This window comes from Plectropomus leopardus, chromosome 6 (assembly GCF_008729295.1).
Source record: "Plectropomus leopardus isolate mb chromosome 6, YSFRI_Pleo_2.0, whole genome shotgun sequence".
Taxonomy (NCBI): domain Eukaryota; kingdom Metazoa; phylum Chordata; class Actinopteri; order Perciformes; family Serranidae; genus Plectropomus; species Plectropomus leopardus.
The window spans coordinates 11,742,719-11,759,542 of record NC_056468.1 but is presented as its reverse complement, the minus strand read 5'-3'; the positions used below and the strand labels follow the sequence as shown (position 1 = coordinate 11,759,542).

Here is a 16,824-nt window from a genome sequence, read left to right as displayed (position 1 = left end):
TTTGTCAGGCAGAAAAAAATATAAGTGAGTTTGTCAGACATGAGTCAGTTGTTGGGTCGTCAGGACTGTATCGAAAGCCTCCGCAAAGACCTCGTCGACCTTCAAGGTGCGATCCTGGACGTCTTTTCCAGAACCGGACCAGTCCGCTTTTCCTCCTGGAAGTTCCCTGATAAACTCTCATGTAATCTGGACATGGTAGCTCTACTGGAGCAGTATGACTTTGTGGATGGGGAGGTTGCGTTCAATCAGCACTCCCACATTGTGCTATTGGAGCTGGTGATTGACAGGTAATGCGCAGCCTAAAGTTATATCACTTTAAGAGGCAGCCTATTTCTCAAAGAGTGAAATAAGGCTTGTTTTTTCTCTCTCCTCTCAACGCACAAGACTACTGCTTCTTCTACAAAGCTTCAATGCTTATGTTGAGCAAATTAGGTGCAGCCACATGAGAGAACAAACCCAGCAGAGAGGATGCCTGTCAGTGGGTCTTGTCGTTAGAAGCTATTGGAGTAATTTAGTTAATTTTGCCAACCCTAAGGTAGGAAAATTACTTTAAGTAAAAACATGTAAAAGAAATGGAAACATATTGACAACAACACACAAAAACGTGTATATCTGATTACCTGCTTGTTTTTTTCTGTAAGGGGACCTGCAAAGACATCAAGAAACAGACGACAACAAAGACATTTGACTGTGATGAGACACAGACAGAGTCATTGGTCTCCCCCCAGATGAGCACAAGCAGATATTTCCTATCTGCTTGGTCTTCAACAACCTCCTTAAAGTCTTTGCCACAGAATCATTCACCTTCCAGTGCCACAACATGCTCTCCTAAAGTTGGCAGCCACAATGTTGGCTGCCAGACTTTTGAATCCTCCCTTGCTCCTTGCGATGCATGTCACAGAGTGCAGTCCACTTTGAGAAGAACAGGACATGCTTTGGTAGAACTGCTTCAGAGTGAGGGTCTGCCCTCATCTCTGCAGCCGCTCTTGGTAGCTGTGGAGGAGACCCTGGAGTTGGGACATATGACAGCAGGCGATGTTGCCCAGTGGGCCAGTGAGCAGCTCAGAGACATGCGACGGCTGGCAAAGCATCTTCAGGATGTGCGGAGTACTGTGCAGCCTCTTAAAGACAAGCTGGAAGAAACCGAAGCAGAGCGGGATAAATTCCGGTCTCAGCTTGAAAGAACGCAAAAAGAGTTCAAGCAAGAAATGGAAAAACACCAAGCGAACATAGTACAGCTGGAGTTTTCACTGCGAAAAGAACAGAGATCCACGAAGGAAACTGAGCAAAGGCTACATGAGGAGCTACAACAGCTCAAGAGAGGTGCAGAAAATTCACAACTAAATATGATGGGAACTCACTGATATTGAATTTACTTCTATATGTTTAATATCTTTGTTACAGAAATGATGTGCTTGGAGGAGAGTAATTCCAGACTGAAAGAGAAACTATCAGCACAGCAAGATTCATTACAGGCACTTGGTAAGGACATGATATTCATATTTTTGCAGAATTACATGACATACACTTATTCTACACACATGGAATAACCCGATAAGCTGAATGATGGTTTATTTAATTTTGTGTTAGAATGTAAAAAGAACGAGCTGCAGGAGAAAGTGAGAACCTTGCACTTGGAGCAAGAGGCATGTTGTAAACTACAGCAAACGGTCCAGCAGTTAGAGAGCCAAATCTCTGAAACTCAACTCCGTCTTGACAAAGAGAACGCCAAGTACCACAGCGCCTGTCGTCAGCAAGAGGTCAGTGTCAGGACAAACACCTTTTTTTTGCTTGTTTTTCACCCATGAATCAGTCAAAGTATTCAGATAGAGTTATACTGTTTTTGTGCATCCAGTCAATGCAAGCAAAACAGAAATCTTTGTTAGAGAGAGTTGACACTCTCGACGAAGAGTGTGAAGAGCTGCAGAGGCAGTTGGGAGAGAGGCAGGAGAGACACATCGACCTTCACAGTCAGCTGCAGCAGATGTCAGAGGAGAGGGAACAGGTGCAGGCTCAGCTCGCTCAACAGCAGGTATATTGGAGTTCTTTGGCACCCATACTGAGCATTTCATAATAGACATTTTAACCCAGTAGCTCATGCTGCGATGCTTCTTCCCAACAGGATCTGTGTTTGGAGCTCCAAAAGGACAAGCAGACACTAGAAACGTGTGTAGGCGAGCTGAATAACAGCACGGCTGAGCTGAAGGAACACATTGCAGCTTTAAGAGAGAGGGAGAAGCTGTTGGTAGCTTTCCCAGAACTCAGCCCTCTTGCTCAGGCACAACCACAGAGTAAGCAGTTATTAAATATGTGTCTGTACAATATTATTGTGTTGCACAAATCATCAATTGACCGTCATTACTTAACTGATGTACATAGCACTGTTAGTACTCCTCTAGCACATCAGCTCTGTCTCTGGAATACACACAGAACCCAAATGCATTACTAGGAAAAGTGTATGCAGTCATTTATTTCCCGGCTGCTTCCTTTTTGAGTGCTGCACTCAAGTGTTTACATGTTGTTCACTTCATGTTTCCAAGGTACAGGAAACGTGCTTTTGGATATGGAGCAACAACTGCAGGCAAATAGCATTCGTATAAAAGTTCTGGAGCAGGAAAACACAACACTGCACACCAGCCTTGTGAAACTGAGGGAAAGAGCACAGAATAATGCCATCAGAGTAAGATGAGTGAAAATATGTGAATTGATGTGTATTACACATGAATAAACATCTAGCACATTCAGCTGCTAGATGGTGGTTTTGTAGATGTAGAATATTATATTAAAACCATGTGTTTTTATCAACAGGAAACCTCACCTCAGCAGAGCCCCTCCCTGCCCAGCACACCAGTAGAAATGCAGGAGAGTTCTTTGTAAGTTAGATTTGTAGATTTTTACTCCCAAACACAGTTAGCATTAAGGAAACAGTGTGTTACATTTTGGGGCATTTACTAGTGGCGATTGCAGATTGCATCTTTCAGCTGAAACTTCTCCTGTTTAATATTTAATTGGTTTTAATTGTTCAGGAGGTTTTTATCAGGAGCCATATTATCCGTAGAGGTCTTCGTCTCTCCAAAACAAACAGCCCAAGTAATTAAAGCCAATAAAAACACTAAAAAGAGCAGTTTCGTGATTAAACAAAAAACAGTGTTTTTCCAATGCTTTCACCACAGAGGGGGGGCTGCTAACTGCAGTGACAAAATGTGAAAACACAAATGGACCTATGGCTTGTCCATTCTGGGCTACTGTAAAATCACGGTGGTGCAACATGGCGGGATAGGAGGCGAGGACCTAGTCCCTATGTAGATATCAACGTCTCATTCTCTAAAGTAACAAAAACACAAGTAATATTTTCAGGTGATTATACACTAAAGAAAGCACTTATTTTATTTTATTGTATTTCTGTCCATATATCCCCCTAAATCCTACACCATGGACCTTTAAGTGTACCTGTTGCCATAATTGCCTCGTGTTGCCTTACTTCTTCTTTGTGTCACAGGCAGAGCTGCAGTGCAACAGGGCTGGGAAACAGAGGGAAGGAAGCAAGACAAGGGGAAAGTGGTTTGGTGCCAGTGGGGTCAGAGGATCGTGTGTCCTTTGCTGTCGCCTCCCCCTCATCCCTGCAACTTCACCTGCAAACCCTCCATCTCAACATGGGCTCCACCACTGCTAAAAGCCATGCAAAAACACGCATTGGTTTTCTCTTGTCTCACTCCAGAAGCTCAAATCAGAGGAAAAAAATGAAACCATGAACGTGTAAAGCACTCAAACAAAAGGCCCTTTTGCAGTTGGAAAGAGAAAAGATGCTGCTTCAGCTGAGGATATGTGGCAACAACTACACGACCTATAAAAGGCGCATTCCTAAATTTATATGTCATGATGTCTTATTGTAAATTCTACCATGCACGTTTTTTTTTGTAGTTTTACATTGTCTTGTCTTACTATGTACAGTATGTTAAGTTGAATTAATAGATAAATGAATAAAATTACTGTGGATCTATAGAAGGAGGACTGCCGCTTTACTGCTATTTAAATAGGGCATTGGTGGCTGTTGCATATTAAGTTTCTGGATACATGATGCTTTTCAAAGAGACCTGAATGTATATGAATAGGTAGCCTTGAAAGCAGATGAGTGACATGGCGAGTAAATGGGTGGATTGTACAACCTTAAGTGGAACACAGACAATGACACGCAGACAAATGTGTTTTTAGCTTTTTAAGTGCCATCTGGCAAAGGTGGGGAATGGGACGTTTCCATGGAAACACAATTGCTCACATGATTCAGAGGATTCATGCTCTGCTGAATCATTACTGAACTTTATTTCAGTCCAAGATATTCTGTCAGTAAGTCCTTTTTAGTGCTTATTAGTCAAGATAACACATATGATCGATGTGAGTAAACGCTACACCCTTGTCATCTTTGCACCACACGTCATGGGGTTTGTTTTGCAGTGGTAATTTGAGATGCCTTCAGCTCAGTCGTGTAAACTGAGTCTTATATGGATCCCAAGAGACTTAACTTGTGTCAGAGCTGTTGGAGTCAAACACATCATTTATTTAGTCAGGTTTTCTCCTGTGTCATTTTTGAGTGTTATGCATAACTTCCATTACCTCTGTGTATGTCCATGTTCCAAGTTGAATAATTTGTTTCTTTTGTTTTAGTTTTCTTCCCCTTCATGTGAATATTAAGATAGGTGTGATATATGAGACTTTATGAAATTTAGAAACAATTTTCACAATTTATGTTTTCAAAATTTTGAAGGAGGTTATTCCGCAAGGTGATACTGCAGTCAAATTATTCCACAATTTATTTTTTTTGTAAATGCTGCTTCAAAACATTTATTTTTAATTTATAACACAGTCGTTTGCATTTAATACATACACTATAACAGAAAGATTCCAGAACTTAATGTGCAAGTACAGAGTACGATAATATTCAGAAGTGAGAAACAAATTGGATCCTTTCACTGTGCTTCCTGGCACAAAAAAATACAGAGAAAGAGGTGAGAGAACGTTGAGCTTAGAAAAGCACCACAGTATCGACATCTGTCACTGGCCCTGACATCCAAAGCATAACTGTGAAACAGAAAATTTTGAGACAATAGTTTTCAGTGTGCAAAATTGTAAAAAAAAAAAAAATATATATATCTGATGTTACCATATGCCAGAATGCCTCCTACTCTACATTCTCTTCCATAATTTGTGTTTTGGTTTAATAATTAGGAGTTGCATGTAAGTGTTTTTTCTTTATCAAACAGACAAATAAATTTAACTACTAAATCTGTGGATCAGAAACATTTAAGGCCATCGGTTTCTTATGTAACACATGCAAACATAAACAAATGAATTTTAAAAATCATTGGGATCGTTTTAAATACATTATGTAAAAAAAAATAAAGCCTCACGTTCACTTATTGACACTGTTGTTTACAAATGTAGTCTGTGGGAATGTTATCTGTATAATAGGAGTGTGCTCACATGTGTGCCTTTCTCTAATCTAGGTCAAACTGCAGACTGGCGACAGGGACTAATGCAAATCTGTTGGGATTACGGAGGCCTCAGAAAGATGGAGCACAGCCCAGGTTTAACAGAACAACCAGAGACTGCCCTGCCGGCCAATATTCTACCCTGTGTGTGAAGATTCCCATTCAGAAGGTTTGTGCTTGCCATATATATATATTTATATATCCAATAATCTCTAAATTTATCTCAGGAAATCATGATAAAATTCGATATGAAATGTGCTCTCATTTCTAATCTCATACCAACAGGGAGGAAGGGTAAAGGTCTGCTGTCTCAGTATGCGTGAGAAAAGACTGCACAAGAGCGAAATCAGTGACACAAAAAAAGAACAGGGTCATGGGATGAGATTCAGAGGATTAAATGAAGCACTGGAGTGTTATCAGCCACTTAAAAGGTGAACACAGATTGGAGACTAATAGAGGTACATGCAAAATATATATAACACTGATACTGTGACACAGAGGCAGAAACAGGAAACTCAGAAATCTCGATAAAAGCAAAATATCAATGGTAATACTAGAAAAATAAAGACATATCTTAGAATAAGGGATTAAATAATTCCCCAGAAACTACTATATTTAGTGCAGTCTATGAGTACCTAAAGGAGGTGATGGACTAAGAGGATCCAAAAAGTTTGTAGTTTCTCCTGAGGCTTTGGAGAGAAGAATATGAGAAAAAAAAAGAAAATGTGAACTCACAAAAACCTGTGCATTCCTCTGCTTCGTGAAATAAAAAAAACAACAACATATGATTGCTAATATGCTCAAAATGATGGAAAAAAAGAGCAAGGTTTTGGTGACTGTTGATTTTTGATCCGTGATAGCATATAAAAGTCATTTGCTGAGTATACTTAACTAAAAGTGTGTCACAAAGAAAGCACCATATATAACCTATAACCACTTGAATTCTGACAAACTGGCAAGGTTGCAAGAGAGGAGCTGGTCTTAAAGGATTTAAAACAACTTTGATGCTAGGATTTTACCAGACAGTAATAAAGCTCTCTATTGTACATTCGAGTATTACAAGATATACAAATATGTTTCACAACGAGACGAGAGCGTGCATCCCATCCTGTGGTGTGCTTACATTTGCAGAGCAACGAGTACAGACTGTGGCAGGCCAGTCACACGCTAAAGGAAGTGAGACACAGAGAGGACACTAGTAATAATAAAGCGTATGAGTGGGAGACAACAGACAATACCAGGCAGTAGTAATAACTGTGTTTGGTCACACATCATCTCTTTCCTGTGCTCTCTTCAGCTGTCGAGGCAGTGGAGGGCGTGACGTGGTGCGTCGAGCTGTCCACCTGTCCATCAGGCTGGACAGACTGCACTGTTTCTACCAGGCTGCCGCTGGGTAACACCACATACCGGGCAGCCATGTCTGTGGGCTGCAGCTCCCGCATGCCCTCCTTGCTGTGCCAGATTCCATAGCCAAAATACACAAGGAGACCTGGGAAAGGGACAGCACAAAACATCTGTAACAGTAATGACTCAACAATAAAGACATGGCACGCTGTATACAGGTGAGTTGTGAGAAAAGTGTTCTCGGTTTATGAAATATTGATGGCTTTCATATTTTATTCTCTATGGGCAAAATCAATGTATTTTCGTTCCAAAACACCATAAACAGACTGTTATTATAGGTTTGATGTCACATTTTTTAGGTTACTTTGTTTTTTATTATACGCTAAAGGGACAGTTCACCCCCAGCTCACATGGCAACACCAGGCTATCTGAAAGTTACAGCTCAGCCACGGAGAACGCCAATAATGTCCATCTTTTGCGCTGTCATGAGCATGAGCCTCTTGTCCATAAGTAGTAGCTAACCCAGTGCTGGTAGGTGGGACAGCAGTAGATGCACGCTTCCTCCTGCACAGTGAACCAGTTGGTGGGTGTAGTTTTATAGAAAGAAAATAGTTTCAACAAGAAACTGCTCACAACAAGGTCTGTGGATTATCTTGAGTAATCTGGTCATGATTTCTGCAAAATGACATTGCTATTTTTTTTATTTATTTATTTTTTCTGCTTTGCGCACCACAAACTGAGTGGCATCTAGATCCATTCGAGAGAAGGCAGATATCTCTACGGCCTATATCTCCAGCACTTGGGAACTTGCACCAAAACACGTTAGACTGATAAAAAACACCACAGGTAAGAGCCAAAAACAGATGTATTTTTGATTTTGGGGGGTACTGCCCCTTTAAACAACAAGACTAAGAGCCTACAGCCATGCTAGTGGCGTAGCAGCACTTCAAGATAAATAAACTAAAGTCAACATACTAACCGACTCACAATGACAAACATGCTGATGTTAGGGAGGTATTATCTTTACAGCGTTCACAATCCCATTTAGTGTGCTAGCTTTCTAACATTTGCTAATGAGCTGTAAACACAAATTACAACTTAGATTGACTGATGATGGTGCTAGATAAAAAGTCAGGCCACTAATATGTTTATAAAGCCTGTACTTTTAGCAATTTGTCTCATCTCTTAGATGTTATATGGATCACTTGGCTTTAAATCCATCTAAATTCTGAGTCAAATGAAAAAAAAAATCCCACATTTTTTGCCTTCACTGGCTGCTGTAGAAAGCAAGTGGCCGTTAATTTCACTGGGGAAATGCTATCTGAGAGAGAGCCCGGCCTAAGACCCTGTCAAGTGTAATATTCCATGTGTGTGCATCTTGTTAACTTGCAGCAGTCTGACAGCAGTATTTAAACGGTTTACTGCTCCAGAGAAGCCTTAACCTAATGGAGCTAATCATGTTTCCCCAGTGATCCCCTCTTACTGTCAGGGCATTAACACTGTTTGACCACCATCTAAATCCTCAGAGGGTTGCTGACAAAAAGGAAAACTTTCTCTCTTCCCTCAGAGTGCAGAAAATGTTTGTCTTATGTGTTGATGTAACACTTGTGTACATTAAGGTCAGTAGCAACAGCTGTTGGGGTTTTATGACAGTGCAGTCAAAGTCAGCACTTGTGTGTACTGTGGATTACCCTGATTAAGTAACAAACATGAACCAAACTAAATGCAAGGTAGTGTTTGTGTAGGGAGGAGGTTTTAATACCTACAATAAATCTACAGTGTCACCATTTAAATTGAGAAAAAAAAAAGACTTTTTTTGCAGGAATATGTTTGACACACCACACAATAGAGGGGAGAAGATTTTCGTCAGCTGTTTTCCGCTGGTGCCTTCTTACCTACTGCAATCCATACGGTGAATCGAATCCAGGTTAGAGGGCTGAGCTTCATCATGAGGAATACATTAATGAGGATACTGGCAGCTGGAGTCAATGGAACCAAAGGTACCTGTACAATAATAAAACAAAATCAATTCATAATTAATGTAGTTTTCGTGGTATTAACATCTGATGTCAAATAAATGTATCAATTCACTTGAGATTGTCTGTTGAGCATTAAATAAATGTATGTGACTGCCAGGACAGTAAAATGGGGAGCAAACACAAGTTTATTTGAGGGCCAATAAAAAGTGAACGACAGCGGGATTCAATCACCACAGTATACATAGTTTTGCTACAGCTGCTCACCTGGAATGTTTTGCTCTCAGTTTGTGGCTCGTGAATCCATATGATTGCCAGGCTGAGGACATACGCCAAGCTAAAAATCACCAGCAGCATTGTGAAGCTCCAGAGTGGCAGCTGCAGCTGTTTGGTTCCAAATTCGAGCACGGCACACAAGGAGACTGAGCTCACTATCAGAATCAGCACGCAGAAGGCCACCACCTCGCCTGGCTCACAGTCCCCCAGCAGCCTGCCCAGGTACGGTTCGCAGTAGGCCTTCAGCTGCCCAACCCCACGCCGCTCTCTTGTTGCCTGCCTCTCCACCAACTGGAGTTTGTCAGAGAAGGATTCATACTGCTTCAGCTCCCCACTGTCCTCTGTTATGGTCTGAGACTCTGAGGGAGCAGGGGAAGGCTCAGCGTTTGGATTGGGGGTTGTGGAAGTGCTTCCCTTGGAGTTGTTTTTTTCAGGCTGGAAGCGCAGCACAATAATACTTGCTGCCACAAAGGTGTATGCCAGGAGTGTGCCAATGGACAAGAACTGAACCAGGGCCTCAAGGTCAAAGATGAGAGCCATGGTGGCCATTAGGATCCCAAACACCAATATAGCATTGACGGGGACTTTGGTGACGGGGTTGACCCGTGCGAAAATGGAGAAGAACAACCCATCCTCCGCCATGGCATAGACGATCCGAGGGAGGGAGAAGAGATTACAGAGCAGCACAGTGTTCATGGCTAAAAATGGGAACACAGAGTCATTATCCAAACATTAGTCAGAATATGGCACTCTGAAGCAGAGGTAGGACCAAGCCATTGTTTTGCATATTTTGAACTCAAGTCTTAAGTCAAGTCCAAAGTCAAGACAGGCAAGTTCTAAGTCCTTTTGAGAAACTTTGAGTTTTGAGTCCCAAACAAGTCATAACGCGCTCTTTACCAAATGTACTGCCATTTTAACAACAGAGTAATGTTAGCTAAGCAGTACCTTTGACTTACCATTCTTTATGCACCTTCAAAGGACAAAAGAAATTGTTGAAACGAAAGAAAGAAGTTGTTACTTTTATGTTTTCAATCTGCAGGTTTTGCATATTGCAATTCATTTGTTCATTGACCAATGCATAGTTTTTGTATATGAACAAAGTTTGGTAGAACGTTTTCCAACTGGCGCTTAGCAGCATAATGTTAATTCTTCATGTATCTCTCCTGAAACTTGATTAGACGCTGTCAGATTGGTTCAAACGAAGTGGATCCGGAGAGTCAAATACAGACTTGTTAAGAGTTAATAGCGTTAACGTCGGTTGATCCAGGGAATGAAGGGAAATTAACTGATTTGTGACAAACTTTTTAAATAGCATACTCTATAATCTTTGGGCATGGGAGAGGGTAACAGGTATTTTCAAGTCAAAAGGCCCAAGTCCAAGTGAAGCCACTAGTTATTGGAGTTAAACACCAAATCGAGTTGCAAGTCTGTTTTTGATTTTGTCAAGTTGAGTCTTGACTTATTTGTGACACAGGTCTGACTCAAGTCCAAGTCAGATGACCTGAGGCCCCACCTCTGCTGTAAAGTCAATATTACTGCTAAACATAATGCATTACCATTATTAAACTTAGTCTAACAGCCATTTGAATTATACTCCTCAGTTAAAGGTTGTCACTTACCGCAAATGGATCCCACTGCGACAACTATTCCGGCCCAACTGTAACCCCGGCGGAAAAAAGCATCTGCCAGAGCTGAGTTGGGGTCCAGTGAATGCCAGGGTACCATTAGCGTGAGCACTGTGGAGACCAGGATGTAAGCTGTGGCTGCAAGTCCAAGGGAGATCGCAGTGGCAATGGGAACAGCTTTCTGTGGGTTCTTCGCCTCCTCACTTGAGGATGCAATCACATCAAAGCCCACAAATGCGTAGAAGCATGTGGCTGACCCTGCCAATATTCCAGATAGCCCGAAAGGCGCAAAACCTCCCTCTTTCTGGCTCCAGTTGGCTGGCTCAGCCAGTATAAAGCCAAATACCAGGATGAAGATGATGACACCCATGCTGATAGTGGAAAAGATATGGTTGAGGTAAGAAGACACTTGAACTCCAAAGGAAATGAAGAACGAGGCAACTATTAGAATCCCTGCTGCAAGGAGGTCAGGGTAATGGGCAAGGAAGGGCACGTTCCACTGCATAATGTGTGTCTCCGTGAAGTTCTGGATGGCATGGTTGAAAATGGAGTCCAGATAACCGCTCCAAGCACGTGCCACTGCAGCGCCACCAATCATGTTCTCCAGAATCACATTCCAACCAATGAGAAAGGCCCAGACCTCTCCCACAGAGACATAGGTAAACATGTATGCAGATCCTGTTTTGGGAATGCGTGCTCCAAACTCTGCATAACAAAAGGCGGCCAGTAGAGAAGCAATACCTGCAAAAAGGAAGGATATGATGACAGCAGGCCCAACCAAGTCTTTAGCCACTGTTCCTGTCAGGACATAAAGGCCAGAGCCCACCATGCCACCAACTCCCAACAGAGTCAGGTCCAGGGTGGAGAGGCAACGTTTCAGCGACGTGGCCATCATGTCATCTTCTAGTGTCTTGAGTCGGTTCAGTTTCTGACAAAGGCGCACCGCTGGGGTGCAGCCTCTCGGACAAGTTGCCATAGCTACAGAGATAGACAGGCCAGCTGGGCAGGATGGCAATGAAACAGTCACACTGGATCCATTACCTCACAATGAAGCTGACCTGCAAGACAGAGGACAAACACAGTATACCTTAAAACAGGAAAAACTACTGCAGATTTGTGGTCTGACATGTTTTCCTTTACACTGTTTATTCCACATTCAGGTCACCTCAGGAGACACAGAATGATGGTTCAACTGAGGGCATTTTATGTTCATATTTTAGCTGGACAGACTGTTTTATTTATGTAGCGTGGAGAAATAAACATGCATTTTGTAAAATGTTAGTGATAGCTATACTGAAAATAATAAACTGGTTAAATAGGACCCCATGAACTGTTATTATGCAGTAAACCCAAATGTTACATTTCTGATATGATAGCAGTATCATAGTACAGTGTAAAAAAATGTTTTAACTTTAAAAAAACTTTGTGTACAGACTGCCTTAATTTTTAATTGGCAAAAGATGAGGACACAAGATGGAATCTTCACAAAACTTCCTCTACTTGTCTTCTCAAATTCAGTCAACTTAGAATTTTAATGCCCTGATACTGTTTTTTATTTTTATTTTTGCAGTGTAATATTTTGCTTTAAAAGCAATATATTTACTCTGCAGATAATATAATAGAAATAAGAAAATAATAAACTAATCCCACACGACTCAAAATGCCATTTAAAAGAAATAGTCTACTTGGCGTTTTAGCACTTAAATCAAGTATTTTATCTAGATTTGGCAACGAGGCCTGCATGTGAGGCACACTCATCAATGAGTACGAGGCCAGCCTGTCCACGTCATCTAAAGAGCAGCCGGTGCGCTGATGTGTAAAACAATAGCTTTAAATGCTGTAACTGAGGACGTAGATGATATATGTTTGATTTGCTTGACTGCCAACAACGTGTCCAGGCTTTTCATCAGTGAGACCCAGTCTTCATCCTCCCGGTCTGGGCGGTGCAACATCCGATTCCTGCCCTCGATGGGCATATGGCGACTACAGGACGCCTCCGTTGTAATTACGTAACGCTTTATTCCCCTCTAGAAATAAAACCCCGCAATAAACTACACGATTCGTTTCCACTACATGGTCATTCTCAGGATACATCCGCGGCCACAAACTGTACCGTGGAAAGAACGGGCAATGACGCGAGTAAACGTTGTTTTAATGCCAAATTAATAATTTAAAACAAAATGGAAACAGGCGCAAACAGAGGATCGTTAGTGCATTTCCTCTCCTGGATGTACTAGATACGCACCGCGACATCGCACTCTCAATTCGTGCATGAGCAGGTATAATAATTTAACGCGATTCCCTTTGTTACCGTAATAAGGAAACCTCAGGAACAACATAAGAAATAGGCTTTAATCAATGCTTTACCGTTGTTGTTGTTGTTGATGGTGATGATGATGACAGTGTCTCATTTGTGCTGCAGGTCCGGTGCTGAGAAGTTGCCGGGCTGCATCGTCTGGTGATGGAGCAGAAGGTGCACCGAGGAATAAAACCAACATGCGCTGCCTGGCTGCTTCTTAAAGGCACAGTCACCTGCATACTGAGAGGGCTTCCCCGCTGCGCCCCACCCATATTACAGCAGGATGGGAGCCGGTGGTCCCAGAGGGGCTCCTTGGACCCTCGCTGTATGCGGTCGCTCAATATATATATTTTTTGAGAATCATACGTAGGTAAGTATGTAAGTTAATATATTAAGTATGTAGTTCAAGTGACATATGAATATCATATGAACAAAAATAATATCAAACAGTGCGAATGCAACACAAAACAGGGTAAAAGTGCTAGCTCGGACAGATGTGTCCTCAATGTCCATGACCAAAGGTAAGCAGTGGCGTCAGGAAATCACGATATAGGCTCGTGTGCATGCTATTATAAGTGCATGCAGCGCAACTAGTTATGACGCAGATTGTGATTAAACTAGCCATCGTTTAAACACTTGACATAGGACAACATCAACAAACCTATTATCCAGCTATCATCATTGCATGTGTAACAAACGTATCAACGAAAATAATTCTATTTATTAATTTAATTGAATCGTTTTTATAGTAAATTTGTATTTTTTCTAGATATCAAAAGAGCACATAAGTCTGTTATAGACTGCTTCCATTATACCAAACAAAATAAAAATCATGAAGAGATGAGCACGGCAAATTGCATCATTTTTAATTTCATCTAAATTCTCAGTAAAACAAGTTTATTTCCAAGGTGGCAATCTCAATCACATACAAAGGCCCAGTTTCTGCTTATCACATTGATGAGAGCCCACTGTCTCTTTGACCCTGCATTTTGGCCCCCCGTGAGCCATAAATCCCTGTTAGGAAAACCACGAGGTCAACCAGAAATATCGGGCACTGTAAATCACAAATCAGGTATCTGGCTAAAGAGCCTTTATAGGTGAACAGAAAACTCTCATAATTGGGAAGTGGCTGGTGGAAAGAGGATGGATAATGTATTACAGCTGTTGTTGGGACAGGGGCTTAGCAGCAGCAGCATTATGGACCTCTTATGGCTCAACTATGATGCAATGATTGATATAATAAAGAAAGTATTATAAATGAAATAAACCCATACATTATCCTATCCATCTGAGCCAAAGACAGAACAGGCCAGAGAATGCCAGTATTACTCGGTAGGTGAACAGGTGCATGTTTTAATTGGCTCTATGTGGAGTGATAAGCAGTAAAATAATTTGGAACTCTGTTACACAAGATTACAGCAATAATTCAATTCTGTTTTATGAAAACAAATGTTTATGTAATGAAAACATCAATACAAATACTTAATGCTACTGTCCATACTGGTTTTGCTCATATGTATATAATGTCATTAATTCAGTTGTTCATTGTTGCTTATTTGTTTATTTATGTGTGACAGCAAACATTAACTGACACTGACATTTAAATAAATATCAACATAAATGTGACAGGTTTAGCTAAGGATCTCATGAGCAGCCCTAGTACTGACACAACTAAACAAAATGAACAGATAAAACATATTACACGCAAAAAAGTAGAAAAAAATATGAGAAAAAAAATGGAGTAAATGTATTACAATATTGTTCAAATAAATAAACAATAACATGGCCAAAGCAGACCCAAAACATTTCAGTCAAAGGCATCAGGAGTCCTTTATGGAGAGAATATCTCACCGCAGAGGGGTCGCGAAAGTAATTCCAGTTACAGCGGTCTCTGTATCCCTTAGCGACATATTAACCATCTACTATTTGTTTTCTGGCAGTCTGCTCTCTCACAACTCTGCTTAAACGTGTTTATAAAGGATTTGCAACACATTAACTTCTTAATTTAACAAAGTGTGACAGCAGTTAATTGTTTTACAATATATGATGTCATATATGGTGTCACGACCTGCTACGGCTCTCCTCCAGAACTGGAAACATCTTACTTGTACACTTGAGAACTAGCCTTCCCCGACAGGTTTTTCTGGTAAATGTTACCCCTATAACAACCTGTGGTGCACAAGTTGTTAAAGACAGCAATGCCACTCCTTAATCAACGATGCTGAATGTCACAATTATTGAAATGTGAGCATGAGCATTCTGTGGCCTTTGCATTATTAATCCCCCATATTTTGACAAAGTGAAGCCTTTTGTCAAAGGATCCCAGATTGTGACTCCTTCTGTTGAAGTTTGAGGATCAATTCGAGCAGGTTCATCTGCATTGTCAGCTCCTGAAATGGCATATAAAGAGGAAAAGTCATTAGTTAAGACCTACAACACCACCTGCTGGACATTTGTCTGCATCTCAGTGTGCATATTTTCTCTGCTACTCCACCATTTGTGGTGGCAGTATGCATTTCAACTTCACTAATTAAGCAGGTGCAGACATTAACCTGAGGATTAGTGGTGATATAAAATCCAGGGACTCCTGCTTTCTCCAGAGTGTTCTGCTGGTCTATCACTTTTTGATCCATTTCTGCTACAATTTTCTTATCCATCATTCTTTGTTCCTCTCGCACACGGATTTCCAAAGCCTGAAAACAGAACACACAGCTATTGGTGCACGAAAAAGCATAAAGCAACAATCATAGCCCTTTGAGTCATCAGCAGTATTGGGATTTCAATGCCTTACCTCTAGTTCTGCTTGTTGGTTAGATTTGAGAAGCGCAAGATTGTGAGACTTGCATGACTGCAGGGCATCTTTGTGTTTTCGTACAAGGTCTTGTTTGAGTCCTACATACGCAAAAAGAAAAAAAACGGTAAAGTGTGGCACTGAAATTTGAACTTTAAACCTCAAACTGAGGGCCTGTTCCAAGACATAGGGTTAGTACTTGACATAGTTTCTGATTTTAAGGATTCCTGATCTTAATCAGCAATTATCCAGGTAACATGGGCTTGCTTCTTGGAACAGGCCCCATTAGGCACTGCATAATTACCCACAGAGAGAGCAGAGCACCGACCTTGGTGTTCACAGTGCAGTTTTTGCCTCTGGTTGTACAGGTTTTTCTCTGTCAGATGCTGAATATCCAGCAGCCCTTGCACAATCTCGTAGACCGTCCCATCAATGAGTGCCAGAGCCAGGTCACCCAGCGTGCTGTAGGACAGGCGTTGCTGGAAGGAGCTAAGCACAGAGAAAAACGAAACACTAGTCATTGAGATGTAGTTTTAAATCGCTCCATTGTTTCAGCTAAAAGTGATAACCAGTCCTCAGTGAAAGAGGGCTCCCCTGAGGACGATGTAACATCACCTGGGAAGATCTTTGACTAATGTTTGCAGTTCAGATAACAGGTAGTAATGTCTTTCTTGATGTTTTGTAGAATCGCTGCCAACGACTCCGGGATAACCATCCATTTCCTTAACTGGAAAGATGAACACAGCAACTGGACACTGGTCAACACATTCAGCTAAGCTAACGTTAGCTACAAGTGCCAAGCTGGACTAACTTGACTATTTTACAATCAGACGTTCACAGAAACCAGATGTGTAGGTTATCTGTCGGAATCTAGCCAGCATCTTAAGTTGTTTTTAAGTTAATAAAACTCGGTCAGAGTTAGTATATCAACTTTATTCAAAGAAAATGATTGTTTTTAGCCATTAGCTTACGTTTACTCCCGAAGAGGACCCCAAGTTGCTGGCTGTCAAGATGCCTGTCGAAAAAA

The 16,824-nt window shown here is 41.3% G+C and overlaps 3 protein-coding genes across 3 annotated transcripts; 1 reads left to right on the top strand and 2 right to left on the bottom strand.

Moving 5' to 3' along the window:
• Positions 1-28: 28 nt before the first annotated feature.
• On the top strand, positions 29-4,002 carry ccdc157 (coiled-coil domain containing 157). Its single transcript, XM_042489019.1, has 10 exons — positions 29-287; positions 385-535; positions 642-1,323; positions 1,405-1,482; positions 1,591-1,760; positions 1,856-2,032; positions 2,123-2,291; positions 2,541-2,680; positions 2,809-2,873; positions 3,500-4,002. The coding sequence occupies exons 1-10, from the start codon at positions 40-42 to the stop codon at positions 3,750-3,752; spliced, it is 2,133 nt and encodes a 710-aa protein (XP_042344953.1). The 5' UTR covers positions 29-39; the 3' UTR covers positions 3,753-4,002.
• An 827-nt stretch (positions 4,003-4,829) lies between these two features.
• Positions 4,830-13,237, bottom strand: slc7a4 (solute carrier family 7 member 4). The gene is made up of 5 exons (XM_042487476.1): positions 13,075-13,237; positions 10,702-11,765; positions 9,074-9,780; positions 8,726-8,834; positions 4,830-6,975 (listed from the first exon to the last, which is right to left on the bottom strand). The coding sequence occupies exons 2-5, from the start codon at positions 11,681-11,683 to the stop codon at positions 6,758-6,760; spliced, it is 2,016 nt and encodes a 671-aa protein (XP_042343410.1). The 5' UTR covers positions 11,684-11,765; positions 13,075-13,237; the 3' UTR covers positions 4,830-6,757.
• Positions 13,238-14,547: 1,310 nt separating this feature from the next.
• On the bottom strand, positions 14,548-16,812 carry dgcr6 (DiGeorge syndrome critical region gene 6). Its single transcript, XM_042488140.1, has 6 exons — positions 16,769-16,812; positions 16,413-16,524; positions 16,126-16,286; positions 15,798-15,898; positions 15,559-15,699; positions 14,548-15,396 (listed from the first exon to the last, which is right to left on the bottom strand). The coding sequence occupies exons 2-6, from the start codon at positions 16,514-16,516 to the stop codon at positions 15,319-15,321; spliced, it is 585 nt and encodes a 194-aa protein (XP_042344074.1). The 5' UTR covers positions 16,517-16,524; positions 16,769-16,812; the 3' UTR covers positions 14,548-15,318.
• Positions 16,813-16,824: the final 12 nt, after the last annotated feature.